The 16,308-nt window shown below is 39.5% G+C and overlaps 1 protein-coding gene across 1 annotated transcript in view; it reads right to left on the bottom strand.

Moving 5' to 3' along the window:
- Positions 1-14,130, bottom strand: part of TDRD3 (tudor domain containing 3) — a 60,110-nt gene extending 45,980 nt beyond the window's left edge. Inside the window, exons 1-2 of the mRNA XM_088139513.1 lie at positions 13,908-14,130; positions 1,502-1,586 (exon numbers count right to left, since the gene is read on the bottom strand). Coding sequence (XP_087995639.1) covers positions 1,502-1,586; positions 13,908-13,948 — 126 coding nt within the window. The 5' untranslated portion in view covers positions 13,949-14,130. The remainder of the gene's footprint in view (positions 1-1,501; positions 1,587-13,907) is intronic.
- Between the last annotated feature and the right edge of the window lie 2,178 nt (positions 14,131-16,308).

The raw sequence follows: 16,308 nt of genomic DNA, 5'->3' as shown, positions 1-16,308 counted from the left end.
TCAAAATGATCACAAGAATGGTGAGCAAAAATCCCAGAACCACACGGGGGGACCTAGTGAATGACCTGCAGAGAGCTGGGACCAAAGTAACAAAGGCTACCATCAGTAACACACTACGCCGCCAGGGACTCAAATCCTGCAGTGCCAGATGTGTCCCCCTGCTTAAGCCAGTCCATGTCCGGGCCCGTCTGAAGTTTGCTAGAGAGCATTTGGATGATCCAGAAGAGGATTGGGAGAATGTCATATGGTCAGATGAAACCAAAGTAGAACGTTTTGGTCTAAACTCAACTCGTCGTGTTTGGAGGAGAGAGAATGCTGAGTTGCATCCAAAGAACACCATACCTACTGTGAAGCATGGGGGTGGAGACATCATGCTTTGGGGCTGTTTTTCTGCAAAGGGACCAGGACGACTGATCCGTGTAAAGGAAAGAATGAATGGGGCCATGTATCGTGAGATTTTGAGGGAACACCTCCTTCCATCAGCAAGGGCATTGAAGATGAAACGTGGCTGGGTCTTTCAGCATGACAATGATCCCAAACAAACCGCCCGGGCAACGAAGGAGTGGCTTTGTAAGAAGCATTTCAAGGTCCTGGAGTGGCCTAGCCAGTCTCCAGATCTCAACCCCATGGAAAACCTTTGGAGGGAGTTGAATGTCCGTGTTGCCCAGCGACAGCCCCAAAACATCACTGCTCTAGAGGAGATCTGCATGGAGGAATGGGCCAAAATACCAGCAACGGTGTGTGAAAACCTTGTGAAGACTTACAGAAAACGTTTGACCTCTGTCATTGCCAACAAAGGATATATAACAAAGTATTGAGATGAACTTTTGATATTGACCAAATACTTATTTTCCACCATGATTTGCAAATAATTTTTTTAAAAATCAGACAATGTGATTTTCTGGATTTTTTTCCCCATTTTGTCTCTCATAGTTGAGGTATACCTATGATGAAAATTACAGACCTCTCTCGTCTTTTTAAGTGGGAGAACTTGCACAATTGGTGGCTGACTAAATACTTTTTTGCCCCACTGTACCTCTTCATTTAATATAGCTTTATATTTAATTATAGACAATACATGACTAATCATAATAGTCGGGAATTCTGGGATTCATAGCTGAGCATAAAACAGAAGGCTAATAAATAATATTTGTCAAAGGAAAAATAAAACACACGGAAGCATTATTTAAAAAAGCATTAACCTTACTGATATTTATCCAGATCACTAAGAAAGCAACAAAAAACTATGGACCCTTAAAAAAAGTAGTCTCATTTCATTCATTCATTCATTCATTCATTCATTCATTCATTCATTCATTCTCTCTCTCTCTCTCTATCTCTCTCACACACACACACATATATATATATATCACGTCTCACCTGTATAATACTAGCCTAGGACATTTTCATTTTTACAGATAGTTAATACATTTAAAAATTTAACTAACAAATGATCACAGAAACTGAGTATAAATTTTAAATGTTTACAAACTGTACCTACATTAAGTGCAATCAGGATAATATCATTGATGTTGACTTTTTCAGATGAATTTGTGCAAGCCTCAATTCCTTCATCTGACAGGTACCTATTTAAAGAACAAAAAACAGAACTTCAGTTAAACATATTAGAAATTCAGACAATCAAGTGATTGCAAAATGCTGTTTTGATCAGAGATGTATATCAGGTTATAATGATTCAACGGACAATGGACAGCAGGGATTGTCTGATGCAACACAATTTCCATTTCTAAATTTTTGGCACTTCCCAAGAAGACAGTTCTGAGTCTCAGAAGAGTCTGGCATTCAATAGGGCAAGAGATTGAAGCTCCCAATTCTTTTTAAAGAACTATGTCATTGTGTATATAGAGTTTTTATAGTTTTAGTAATCATTAATTTTTGGAATTATTTTTAATTTTGTTTTTAATTTTTTAATATAATGTTATAGTTAAAGAAAAGGAAAAACATGGCAGAAAATGTGCAGATACAACCCTATCCAACAAGAATTTTATTTATTTATTTATATTTCAAATTTAGTCACTGCCCATCTCATTCAGTGAGCGACCCTGAATGATATATTGAATGAAAATATATAGGAAAATAGTCACTTTTAATGATGCAGACAATACAGTTCTTCAAAGGCTAATTTATACTGTATGCAAATGTTTGGAATATTGGAATATGGCATGCAAGTTTAATAATAAATAAATAAAATAAAAATAAATATTTGTTAAATTGTTTCTGATGGTTTATTCAACATTCAGACATAGAGTTGCTCAAAAACTGAATGAATCAATGTACGGCTGTAGCTGTTGGGGTGTGTGTGCGTGCGTGTGTGTGTGTGTGTGTGTGTATGGATGCAGTTTTATGCCCATAACTAGCATCCTGTGAAGTAGGTTAAGCTGAGAGAGTAAGTGAAATGAAGCCACTTTGGTGCAGTAGTTAGGATGCTGGACCAGAAACAAGAGAGTGTGAGTTCTTCCCTTAGGTACAGCTGAAGTGTCTTTAGGCCAGTCACTCTTTCTCAGCCCAACCCACCTCATAGGGTTGTTGTGAGGAAAATAAGTAGAGGGACCATTATGTATGCAGCATTGGAGTTGTAAAAAATAAAGATGGTATGTAACAAAACATTTAACAAATCCTGTTTTAGGTGGACTGTTATTTAAGTAGCGAGGCCTGGCTCTAAAACTCTCATAGACTAATGTTGTAAACATTTTAAAATAAAGCACCACTTTTATGGAGGTAGAATGCAGACTTAAGGGTAAAAACATCCTTCAATTCCCAAACAGGAGAAAACTATGCAGTTTCCTTCGTACAATTACAGAAGTGGCTTGTCATTGCCTTCTACTTCCTGGTGGTCTCTCAACCAAGAATTAACTTCTGGGTGAAGGATAATGTTGGGTGCTGAGATCCAATGCTTTAAACTGAATCAACTGGTCTTTGTTCCCTTCCCCTCAAATTATGCTTTAAAACTAATCATTGGCAATTGACCACAGAAATGTAACCTGAAGAAAACTGTGCTAAGCAGAGAAAGGAGAAAGCATGTGAGTGAATTACAGATTTAGATTAAAGTAACACTAGACTTGTCAGCCATTTAGAACTTCTCTGATCTAAATATTATTCAGTTTACTGATGTAGAACATAATGTTGAATTTACAACATTATTCAAGTGAAATACTGCAGTAAATAACAATGAAAAATGATTACACCAAAGCTTTAAAGGAATATGCCAATTTAGGCTTCCCGTGTAAAGCAGTATCTGTACATGTATCACTGAAGATCCTGTCTGAAGTCCTCTAGCAAATCTTCCAAGTTTTAATGACAGATTCCTAAATTGCTCTTTGTGCCCAAGGAGCAAAACAACAGCAACAACAACAACAAAAACCTATGTGACACATAAATACATTATCAAATAATGTCACATTATCAAATAATGTCACTTCATACTAATAATTTTCAGCACTTAGAATGAATGCCACTTTTACAACAGCAATGTCACTGAAGGACTAAACCAAATTTTCAAAACTAGTCCTCTGTCAGTGAAGAAAGGAGACAGAAGAGCCTTAATCATCAGCCATTCTTCGATTTCCATTTGTAGACATTTATACAGAACGTGAACACCCTAGTGCCCTCTAGGGGTGTAGTAAAATACACCAATTAGTAATTCCCTCACCCAATTTCCAAGGCATTGTGGGGAGGGAGGGAAGAGGGATCAGTGCAGTTCCTCAGACATACAACTTCATTGTCTAAGTGAAAAATGAAGAATTGGGAATTATGTAAAGGCTTCTCCCAGGAGATGGAAAATGATTTGAACTTCTTCATGGATTGTCTGCATCTATCCTTTTTCTGCAGTATCAGAAGCCCCACTGGGACATTTAAGACATGCAGGCAACTTAAACACACTAAAGGAGAGTATATTTACCAATCCTTCCTTGTCTCTCCCAAAATATAAAGCAATTCTAAAAATGTGAACTTTTCTATGTTCTATATCTTTTCTGTCCTATTCTCACAAGGAATTTCAGAGATTTTATTTTCCTGGAGCACAGGAAGTTAGGGATTACGCCCCATTGTCATGCTTTATTTTATCACACTTAGATACTATTTCCATACAGGATTAAGACTCGAAGACAAATAACTGACACAGGATTTTACCAACTCTTGAGAACATCTGCTATGTAGTATATTAAATACAATTATTCCATCCTATTCTAATACAAAATATTTTTTTTCCTTCAAAAGATCTGACATAATAATTGTTACATATACCTCTTCTCCTTATTTCCTCACAATGAGCAGGCTAGACTAAAAGACTGAAGACTGGCCCAAACTCCACGCCCAGACGGAGGTATAAACCCCACATCTCAATTCCAATTCACTGTCAAAACAAATGCTGTGTATCAGATCAGCCAAGTAACTATCATATATAACGCAAATATGCCAAGAATTTTAGGTGCCAAAATACACCCCAAAAACTGGGTTCAGCTTATCTGTGGATGGGCTTATCAACAAGCATATACAGTAATACTTTTTAAAAGTACCTGTATACCTCGTATATACTCATGTATAAGCCCACCCATGGATAAAATGACCCTCAAATTTTTAACCAAGATACCATGAAAAATGTATAATCCATGGATTACCCACAGATAAGCCAATTGTGAAATTTAAAACATACAAAAATTTTGAGGGTCAGTTTATCTCCAGGTGGTGCATTTTTTATGGTATTTTGGTTAAAAGTCGAGGGTCAGCCTCTCCGTGGATGGGCTTATATATGATTATATCCAGTAAGCAAATCCATACACACACACACTCCAATATATTTGGAATCCTTTAGAAACTTTTCGTAAGAACTCAGTTGAATAAAACTAGTTGAGAATATATTCAAGTGAATTCACTGAAGAAGCAGCAATTACACAGATGTCAGGCCATTTCAATCTTAGCTGCTGTGTTTGTGTGTGTGTTTTAAGTAGCTATATATTGCTTCAGAATATCTGCTTTTTCTTACATGAAGTAGGCACTATAGCTTTTGAGAAAGACAGTTACAAACATTCACTATTTACATGTTATCATTCAAATTAGCTTAATTTCACTACCTTTAAGTTATTAGAAAGAAAAAAAGGCACTGGGTATATACTGAAGAACTTACAGCTTGATTTTGGAAAGAGAAAATAATGAAAAGTAGAATGATAGATGTTTAATCAATTGAGTGAGGTCATACTTTGCATCCTATATTTGCAACCAGCTTATTCATAACATTCATTCAGTTCAATGCTTTATTTTATTTCCTAACACAAAGCAGCCTTGTTTCACACTATGGAGATCTGTAATAAAGTACAAGGATGTGGAATGCAAATTCAAAAAGTAGTTGGCAGCTGTCTTATTAATCACAAAACAGATTGGAGAGTTTACTAGTTCCTCACACAAAGCTTGATATATAGTAAGAACAGCATACTAGTATTTGAAAGCTATATGTGGGAATCCATCAACACTGTTATTACTCAGGAGATACAAACAGAACTTTGTAACTGAGAGATACTACAAAGGATTAAAGTATTAAAACTGAACTTGAAACCTGACATTTGCAAAAATAGGAGACGGCAAGTGAACGGATAGTATTTTATTACACTTTAATTCTATCCTTCCTCCAAGGAGCCCAAAATACCAAAGATGGTTCACACATTTTTATCTTATTATGATATGGAGCTGACCCCAAGTTCCTCCTCCCCTCACCTGACATTTTATCACCTACCCACCACAAGACCTTGGGAGAGTCAAGATCAACCCTTAGTTTAGTCAAGTACAATCCTATCCAAGGCGCTTTCTGCCAAACTTACCGTTTCATAATTCCTGTTGTTTTTAAAGCAGCATCCCCTGAAGAAGGGAAGGCAATTAATGCCTGATAAACAACAAGAGCATGCTCCAAATTAACTGTGCTTCTTTGGAAACTAGTCATGGCAGATTTTTAAGTTTTGTTCTGCTTATGAAAACAAGCTAAACGGCTGCTCATCCATAGAAGGGCTTTGAAAGGAAATGGAAGGGTTTTAAAAGAAAAATGAAAGGAGATCCAAAAATAAATGCTTAGCTTTTAGCCACTGGCTACATCCCCATATAATTACCTGCTCCCCAAACACACTTATAGTGACTGATGAGATATGGCTCTAAATCAGAAATGACTCCTATTCATCAGGTATTAGCACCCAAAGTGTTAATGGTAAAGCCAGTACTGTTGGATTTACACAACTCTTAAGGGCCAACAACACTGAGCTATTGGTAACGTGGCATTTCATAAATATATTTTTTTTACAGCATACAGCTATGTTAGTAAAAGCTGAAAAGCAGCAATAGCTCCAACAGGAATTATGACATTTACCAATTTGTTCAACCCCACTAATTCGAGATGAGGACAAGCAGTACTGGGAAACCATAAGAAGCCGCAAACTGAGTTTCCAGACCTATAAATGGCATATTGCATGACCTATAATTTACACTGAAGCAACTTGACAGCTAAGAGAATGGTCCGTTGTGTGCTGTCCTAAAAAAACAGCAACACCCAGACATAATATCAGAAAACTGATTCTAAACATGGGCATATATTTTACCCAAATGCTCATAACTGGACACTAGAAATTATTAGCCATTATCACAAAGAGAAGATAATGCAGGGAGAGCGTTTTAAAAGTTACCAAAACAATTAGAGTTAAGGCTGAGCAGGTTTTGGTTACTTCTATCCACTTCTACGGAAGATAAGCATGGGGTGCTCTCAAGGATGAGGAGAAACCAGTTCTTGGTGACTCAAACAATTAAGAGTCAACTCAGCTCTTCTTCCTTATTAAGGATAAGGCAGATAGGTTGAAAGAAAGAGAAAGCCATAAAATTAAAAATGACATAGGTAAGAAACAAAGATCAAAATAACAAAGTATTGGGATTCTTAGAAAACAAATAAAAAGCAGTAAACAAATTGTTTTGAATAAATTGTATCTTATACTGAGTAAGATATCTTCAAGGAATCCAAAACCCAAAATAATGCATTAACAGACTAGAAACATAGGAACCCTCAAAGCTAATACTTTCCCCACTTCAGGGAGGGAGACAGAGAAATTTAATTACATTACAGTTTACTGTTTTCACCTGGCATTCATTGTTATGATAATAGTACCTGTGAAGGACATTTAAAAGAAAAAAAAAATCGTTTTCTACATGAAGGCAATGCCTTTAATGGGCTCATAAAACAGTGTGCAAGGTTTAAATATCTTAATGATTTTTCTATCAAGCTAAATTAGAAATTCAAAGAAAAAATAGCGTATTACCTCATTTAGCTATAATTGACCTTTTTTTAAAAAAAAAAAAAAAGAACATACTAGAAAAGACTACGGTATGGGAGCTACAAAACACTTGTTTATAAATAGATGGTAGCAAAGAGTTAGAATTTTTGATATCACTTTTCTGCCATCTCCTGGTCATCCAGATCTGGCAGTCCTATACTACAGTGCCTAACTCCAGTTTTGTTACCATAAAAACCACCTGATTTTTACTTCTGACTTCCATTTATCAACTAACTGGATAACATATTCTTAAAAATTCAACAACTTAACAAATGTTAAAATTGTGCCATTTGGAACTTTAAAGAATGAATTAGCAACAATAGAGTGCAAGACAGTTCACTTTATTGCATAGCCGAACAATTACAATATGCATTTATATATTCATATCTACGTATATCTTTAAGAAAAATGAAGGTATCCTTAAGAGACCTTAGTGAAAAATGAGTAAAATATAATTTTAGTGTGGCTAAGAAGAATCAGGATGGTAAATAACTGATGACTGAGTGAGGCTTAAAAGATATTAAAATACAGTAAGTTTGCATAATAGCTACAGAAAATATCAAATGTACCTCACCACTGATTTCCATTAATGTTGTAAGTGAAGATCGTTAGACAAAATATTACAGATTCAGAAATATGCCTTTTTTCCCCCCATTCCTGAAACGTTCACTGATTGCCTGTTTGTGAGACAGGTTGGTAGAACATCTAGTCTAGGTTAAAATGGCATTGCATCATTTGTGATTGGTGCTGTAGGATCCCAGCCATTGTCCTGGCACATTGCATGAATCAAGCTGAACGTAACAAAACCTTATTTGTCTGGACAGTTGTGGTTACAAGAACCCAGCCATTGTGTTTTGCTCACTCAGTTTTAGGGTTTTAGCATGTAGTATGAACCCAATCAAACAGTAAAGATTTCTTTTCTGGACTCTCAGTCTTCTTTCTTAAATACAGTCCTCCCCATCTTTTCTCAGTTTTTGATGCTTCTTTCTTCTCTTTTTAATCCCTAGCCTTCCTCTGATCCCCAGGGCTTCTTCTACCACTTAATCTTGCTCTACTTTCTTCCCAGCTTTAACTCCTCCTTGTTTTCTATCTCTACCTGTTAACCTCACTTTTTCTCCTACCTTCCTCCTTTTCAGCTTAGACTCTTCCCAGTCTTTTTTCCTTTTCCACCCCACTTTGGGAGATTGAGGTAGAACAGCAGTCTTATGTAGGCCTAGTCAAACATAAGTCACAGTGATCAGTTCATGCTTAGTTAGAGTCAATTACAACTAGAGCAGCATACAAGCCTGAATAATAAATAAATAACATTACTGGGTTTTTGGTGTTCTCTGAACTTTACTGAGAAAATCAAGAACCCTACAGTTCCATGAAGTACATATATTCTCTAATATTGATATCACTGAAGTATACCATCACAGTATTTCTAATATTCCCAGCTCTACTCTTGGTCCATGCAGGGGTAAAAAGAAGACGAGTGAGACTTCCGTTTCTCCACCCCATCCACAGAGGCATTCATTCATACCAATTAGCCAGACACTCTCTTATAGCCATTTTGAGTGGGCTCCCAAAAAATACAGAACCTTGATATAACTCTTGCCAGCACAGGGCTCTGCTTTCTCAGCCTGACACTTCTGTTGGTCCTCTCATTGAGCAAATAACCTGGCTAACCAATCTGGTGTCTTCCCACTGGAGAAATTCATAGACATGTCTATACTGCACGTGTGTGTGTATCAGAGTAGCACTGCTATTGTTCTATCTACTTTACAGAGATTCCTTTGACTTTCCACTGTTTCCCACTGGAAGCCCAGTTATTTCCATTTGTCCTATAAAACCTCTAACCAGAACCTTGATCTAACCTCTTATATAATTTCTGACTGAGTTTATAGCTGCCTTGAAACTCAGAAGGATGGGAAAAATTACAACTTAACATAGTGACATGAACCAGATGTCAGGATGCAAGTATGTAATGGGGGCATATGTGTGATGATGTTAATACATGGGTTGGCATTCTGGCAGCATCAGTATGTGCTGCTTATGATAAATACCAGTTGAAGTTTCCAGACGCTCTTCAAAAGGCAAATGCCTACAAACAACACCACAAGAAATTCAAGATGGGCCACTATTTTTCTTTTGAAGTCTGCATGGTAGGTAAGGTTCAAGAAAATAGGCCTTTTCTTTCTATGGTATTTTATATCTAGCATTCTATTTCAATTTCTCTTCTTTTAACACATTCTTTTTTGTCCAAAGTATCAGGCTGCAGAAACCCAAAAGATATCCTTTCCAGTAGCCTAAACCAGTCTCTTCCAGAGGGTTACTGAAATTAGGCTGAAATACACTTGAAATTAATGCAACCCTAGGAACAGAGGCTGTGTAGGCTCGCAATAAAATTCATACAGTAACCAGATTCACTCTATCTAGAAACTGATGTAGTTGGCATACATATTTCAGCTGTGGATATGCTCTCTTGGACATACCACGTGCACTGTCATATTTTCTGGTCTGGAGGCTTAGTACTGCCTTATGGAATCCAGCAAGTCCCCTTCCTGAATGTCTCCCTTCAAGAGCCCTCAAACCCACTTCCATGTTTCCCAATTGTTTCTGAATGAGAGGGTCTAAGATCAACTCTCAATTGTTTCTCCTGCTCTTCATTCAGGCAGGGGCATGACACTATAAGAGGCATTGTTAAAATGGTTGGAGCCACTGGAAAATTACCTATGCCAGTCTTATTAAAGCCTCAGGTATAACTGTGCTCCAGGAAGAAATATATCTTCTAGTGTCTCCTGCTGGATGCTGTCCAAGGTTCTGAGTGATCCTTGAAAGGACTCTGCTCTATTGTATGTAACACAGATCAATTAATGAATATTTATTATAGTCTAAACTTCTGGCCAAGCCAGGATACACCTTTAAAATTTATAGATAACATAACCCAAGTCAAATGAGACAGAACCCTTAAACCTGACTCATTTCTCCTTTTCACCAATTACTGTATACTCCTGTTCAAGTGCATTAGATGTTAATCTATTGCTATGAAAAGGGGTTGTACGTACTGACTCTAATAGGACCATAAACCCTGATTTATCAATTTGTATTGCCCAGCTTTCTTACCCATTTACCCCTTACACGTTTGTTAAAATATTAAAAGATACAAAGCTAAAGACCATGTATTTCTCTTTAATGTCTCCCAGTGAGTTGATTTAGATGTTGAAGAGCATAGAGAAAGATGGAGCCTTGTCAGGCATTGCAGATTGAGTTAAATTATCAAACAGAACTCTTTCAAGGGCACATCTAGATCCTTTCTACAAGGAAGGACTGGAGCCACTATGAAATGGGATTTCCAGGATGTTCCACCAAGTTAAGAAGACTGAAATTATGATTGATTACATGGAAAGAGATTTCAGACAGTATTTCTCCAACCAAAATAATCTGCAATCAAGGCCACCTCAATAACAAAGCTAATTAAAATGCATCTAGCTAATCATAATCATTAAGAGGTGGCAAAGTGAGCACTGTCTCCAGCAATTTATTTATTTATTGTACCTATTCAGCTTTATAATAAAAATAACTCAAATAAAACTATAAAACAAAAATGTGCAGCATAGTAATAAAAACATAGCAATAATAAAATCAACCATTAAAAATACACATAGATAATACAGTATTACTGGATAAGGACTCTAATAATAACTGGATAATCCAACGGATTATTAAATATTAGTTGGCAATGTTGATGGTGCCAAAACCAAGTAAAGGTTTTATATCATAAAATATCTAAAGAACATATTATTGAAGCATCAGTGCAGGTGCCATTTAAATCTATGTTCCTCTAAAGTTATTTCATGTCTAAAAGAATATAAATTGCAAAGATATGGAAACCACAAGAACTGTACAACTAAGAGTAAAAGGGGATGGAACAAAGAGTTGGAGCCAGCAGAATAATTAACATTTTTTTAAAACTAAAGAATCATCCTTTCTTAATCCAGGGGAATAAAAGAAAACTGGCTTATGTCTCAGTATCAGAGCTGAAGATTTTTTAACAAAAATATGATTTGTTCTACTATTCTTGAGCTATTTGTCGATAACATTTATATATTTAATTTGCCAGACATTAGGTCGAAACAGATAATGCCATATTTAAATGGAGTTACATTGCTTGATTTAAAATATTATGCAGAATCATCAGCAGTAATAAATGGAAGATACTCACTAATATTTCTGATATCTAATATCACTAATGTCTTTGTTTCTGGGTAGGATGTTTAAACCAGAAAGACCAGACTGCTTTTTTCTGACATATTATCCATTCTATGTACAGGGCTAGCTACTTAGCAAAACTGAGAAGGTTCAATGTGTGAAACAAGAAAACAGTGTACAAGCAGGGGTTTAACCAAGTCTGCCCCAAAAGGAGAAAACGAGATGAAACCTATCTGCACAATTTACTACTTAAAAATGTTCCTAAAGCCAAGAAAAACTGAACAGCATCCCATTTTGGTAGCACTAATGACAACGATAATAAAAATGAGTCTGATGGTTTAATGTTCATATGAGAAAACTCAGAATCATATGTCTAATACTTTAAGAACAGTACACCAGGCTTCAAACTAAGGTTTTCCAGGGTGGTTACAGTACAATAAAGTTTTGAGATCAATTTTGACTCACAATAATTTTTGAGGTTTCTTTAAAAAGTTTATAAAATAGATACAGGGTGAACATTACTTCTCATGCTTATTAAAAAAAAAGGGTGCCAGTTATCAAAAAAGTGAAGAGACACCAACTGCCCCTCCTTCACAAAAGAGGGAGCCGTCTAGCCTTCTGCACAGAAAAAGCAGGAGGAAGCAGACAACAGTTTTCCCCTTTTAAAATTACAGTACATATTGGAATTCCTGTCCTGTAGCTTTCCCCTTCTTTCTGATGCTTTTAATCAGAGCTCTTGGATTCTCATTCCTGGAACTGCCAGGAGGAAATTCTGGCATGGAGATTAGGCAATGGAGGAGAACTAATGAAGAAGGCCACAGGGATATAAGGGTAAAAGTGTACAGCAGAGATAATTTGAGGAGGATTGTTGATTATAATATGCAAACGCAGAGGTCTCTAAACCGAAGTTTAGAATCGATGATAAAAAGCAGGAGTAGAGCAGAAACCTGATTGAACAGAGAGCGACAACAGGGTTTACCCTCCGGAGCCAGCAGATTTCATTTCTTAAATCCAAAGTTTGCTAAATTGAGATCTGTTCAATCAAGGCTTTACTGTAAATCCTGTTGTCGCTCTCTGTTCAGTCAGGTTTCTGCTCTGCTCCTGCTTTTTATCATCGATTCTAAACTTTGGTTTAAAGACCTCTGCGTTTGCATATTATAATCAACAATCCTCCTCAAATTATTGGATTGTGATATGCTCTCTCTGCGGCCTCTGAAAGCAACTTATGTTCCCAGATCAGCCCAATCATTCCGACTGAATCCTTCTGGCTTCTGCTCCCAGCCTCTGAGTTTCAGTGCCAAATGGCTTCTTGGGTGCCGTTTGTATTCACCACCTCTGCCTTACGTCGTCTTCAAATTGCTAGTTCGCTCTTGCTTCTCAGCTGAGGTTCGAATCACTCTTGGTCAGATTAAAATAAATGACTCTCTGGGAGAAAATTTTGGCTTCCAAATATACGATCTATCAATCCATTAATTAGTCCATTAAAGCAGAGGTTTACTCCAGTTATCTTTAAGCCACTGATGGATTTATTGTGTATTTGGATTTTCAGAGGGCCCAGGCGAATAACTGGGCCTTCTCTGTCACTGAAAGAAATGTACCTTTGCCCAGGATCGCAACCACTCTGCCATCCCAGGAAAAGATGCATTTTGTTTAAATACCATTCCTACTGTTTTCCCAAAAGCTTTTGGCATTTGGTGAGTCCCGGAGGTTGGATGCTGGCCTGGTCGCCCAGGGCTCTGCTTGGCATCCGCTACCATGAAGCATCACCCGTAAATCAAAAGCCATTTGGAAAGGACCCTCATGTTAAGGCATCATTAAAAATGCATAGTGCCGGGCTCTGAAATGTATAACAAGACACAACTGACAGGGGTGCAACGAACAACATCCTGCACTTGGCTCTGGGTGACATATTATCCCGACCTGCCTTCTTCTGAGAATCCTTTTTTTTTTTTTAATTGGCCGGGCATCTCCCCATGGTCTCCCACCCCGCTCAGCTTTGGTTTACTGACTTATGGCACCGACAGCTATGGCTACTGCAAGGCTTTCGGGAAACAACTACAGGAGGGACTAGAATAAAAGGCACAATGCCCTACGGCACAAAAACACAAAATTTGGTAAGCTCAGAAACATGTCTAAAAAAAATAAAATAAAGGAAAATCCAATCCTGAGCAAGGAGCAGAGCTCTCCTGGTGGTCTCCCATCCAAGGGCGGACCAGGGCCGACCCTGCTTAGCTTTGCAGATGTCCCTCTCGAGGAGGAGAGCGGCCGCCCGCTCCCCCAGCCGGCGGGGAGCGGGCCCCGCGGGCACGGAGGCAGAGCATTGGCCGGTTGGAGAGCGCGCCGGCCGGCAGGCAGCCCACAGCCCGGCCCGGCGACCCTCGGTACCCGCGAACTCACCAGCCCGACTCGGAGAGGGTCGCGGCCGCCCTGTCAGCCATGGCTCCTCCTCCTCCGCCTCCTGCTCCCCCCGCACAGGGCAACCGAGGCACGGCGGCCGGGGAGGGTCAGTTCCAAAAGCGTTCTCTCCCCGCAAGTTATTAAAAAAAAGGGGGGCGCCCCTGCCCCCTCGGCCTCGCTCACGCTTCCGGAAGTCCGGGGCTCCCGACGCCACCCTGCGCGCGCGGCCTCCCTTTTCCGCTTCCGCCCGGCGGCCATAGAGTCCCGGAAAGGCGGTCCTCCGGCGGGCGGGAGCGCGGGTGCCCCTGGCGGCTCCTGGAGGAACGGCGCCCAGCTTGGCGCACGTGCGCGCGGAGAGGCTCCTGCGGGGTCTCTCAGCTGGGTCCGCGGCGAAAGCCCGGAGTGGGGCTTTTGGCCGCTTTTGGCTGCTTGCAGAAGTGCTTCCCCCCCTTTTTCCTTTTCTCCTCTCTCCCTCTTATTTCTTTGTCCTGTTTGCATCCTGCCCTTCCTCCCAGAGCTGGAGGCATCAAAGCAGCCTCGCGAAGTGGGTCGGGTGGGCGAGGATGCTGGTCCAAAACCGCCCCGCGCGTCTTTGCAGGTCGGGGTCTCTCTCTTCGGCCCGAAGGCAGCCCCGGCTCCCTCCCGGCGCAGAAAGCCCGCAGGGGCCGCATCTGAATGGCTGCGGGGCTCGCCCCAAATCCCACTCGATGGCTTGTGCCACTCCAGGGGCGCACTTTAAAACCGGCAATACTTCAACTCAGCTGGTCATCGCTTCATGTCCGCACCTCCTTGGCACGTCCGCATCCTTATTTTTTCCTTCTTTTTTGCAGACAGATGAGTCAAAGAAACGGTTTTCATTAAACAGTCACTACAGTCCCAATAAACGTTCACACCTCTTGTCCTTAAAACGATGAACAGTAACTATTTCCTTTGTCACAACCAGGAGTCACGTTTTGCACACCTACGAACTGCGGTATAGAGTTACAGCTTCCTGAACAATCGCTAGCATTATTCTCTTCTATTGCTGGCCTTACTTTTTTATTTCTTCCTAGCGGTTTTACAATCGCTAGCGCTGTACCCTCTTTTAAATACGGATCGATTAAGTGCCAAGCATCGACTAATCCAACTGCGCTGAAATGGAAAATGTTCACTAAAGGCGGTGGAAGGTAACCGTCGAGGACCAGGCAGGCTGGAATCCAGCCTCAGCCGGCAGATTGGGTGGTAGGGCACCCTTCCCTTTTCGTGCAACCCATCCTCTGGGGGAAAATTGAGGATGAAGTGTGAAGCCCACCACCTGGCACCCCTGAAGGAAGATGAGATCCACACCAAATAAATAAACGAGGCAGTCAAATACTTTTATTCAGTTACAATGAAAGAGGGCCCTTTCACGGCCCGCGGTGAATGGCCAGCTCTGCAAAACTTTGGAAAGCGGGAGCAGGAGCTAAGCGTTACTCTTCAAACGTGTAAGCAGCTACTTTGCTCTGCTCTGCCCTGCTCTGCTGGGCTCACGTCTCTCGGTGGGCAGGCTCCTTCCCACACGGACCACCAGAAACCCCTTTGGAAGCCACAGGTGGCCTTCAGAAGGACCCCGCTGCTTCAGCGCTTTGAGGAGAGCTTGCTTCGCTCCCACTGTGCTTTGCAAATTGCACCCTTTTGAAGACCTCTTTGCACCACCCTATCAGAGTCTCAGGTAACTGAGAAGCAGGCTTCAGATGATTCTTTAAGTCTATATTTATTTATTTATTTATTTATTTATTTATTTATTTAATTTTATTTCTGCATCACATTTAGGTAGCCGTTGTATTCCACCGTTTTCATATGAGACATTAAAGGGTTTTTTTTTAATTTTGTTTTGGTTTTTTTAGTACTGACAGTTTCCTTGACGGTTGTAGTAGCTGAACAGATAAATATCCATGTATGAAGAACTTCAATTTGACATTTATTCCTAATCGATCCAAGTTTCTCTGACCAGAGCAGATACATTCAACCCATCTCCAAACATGTGCAATATTCTGATCGGTCACTTGCTTCTGTATTCACAAATGTGTGCAACGTCCAACCATTTCTTACATCCTTCAAAACCCATTCTAAAATAATCTAATATTGCACGTGGAATATTTCATCCACGGTGCAGGGGAAATATCTTCCTCCTTGAACTGAGAATCTCTGAATCTCATCCATAGATATTTTTTTTTAATGGTGCTTTTTAAATTGTTCCTTTAGTTTTTTAATTAATATGCAGAGTCAGCGAGCTCATATTATTTGTGCCTCTCCAATATTTTGACTTGGATTACAAAGATCTTTCACCTGATTTTTGTTTCCCTTGACCTTTTTTATTGGAAATGAGGGAGGCTGAAACTGGGACGATATCAGGTTGATGTCAGAGATGTGCAGTCGCTCT

Source organism: Python bivittatus, unplaced genomic scaffold (genome assembly GCF_059951505.1).
Source record: "Python bivittatus isolate LINGU-HERP-01145 unplaced genomic scaffold, Pbiv_v1 ctg000210_np1212, whole genome shotgun sequence".
Taxonomy (NCBI): Eukaryota; Metazoa; Chordata; class Lepidosauria; order Squamata; family Pythonidae; genus Python; species Python bivittatus.
This window is presented reverse-complemented; position numbering and strand designations above follow the sequence as displayed.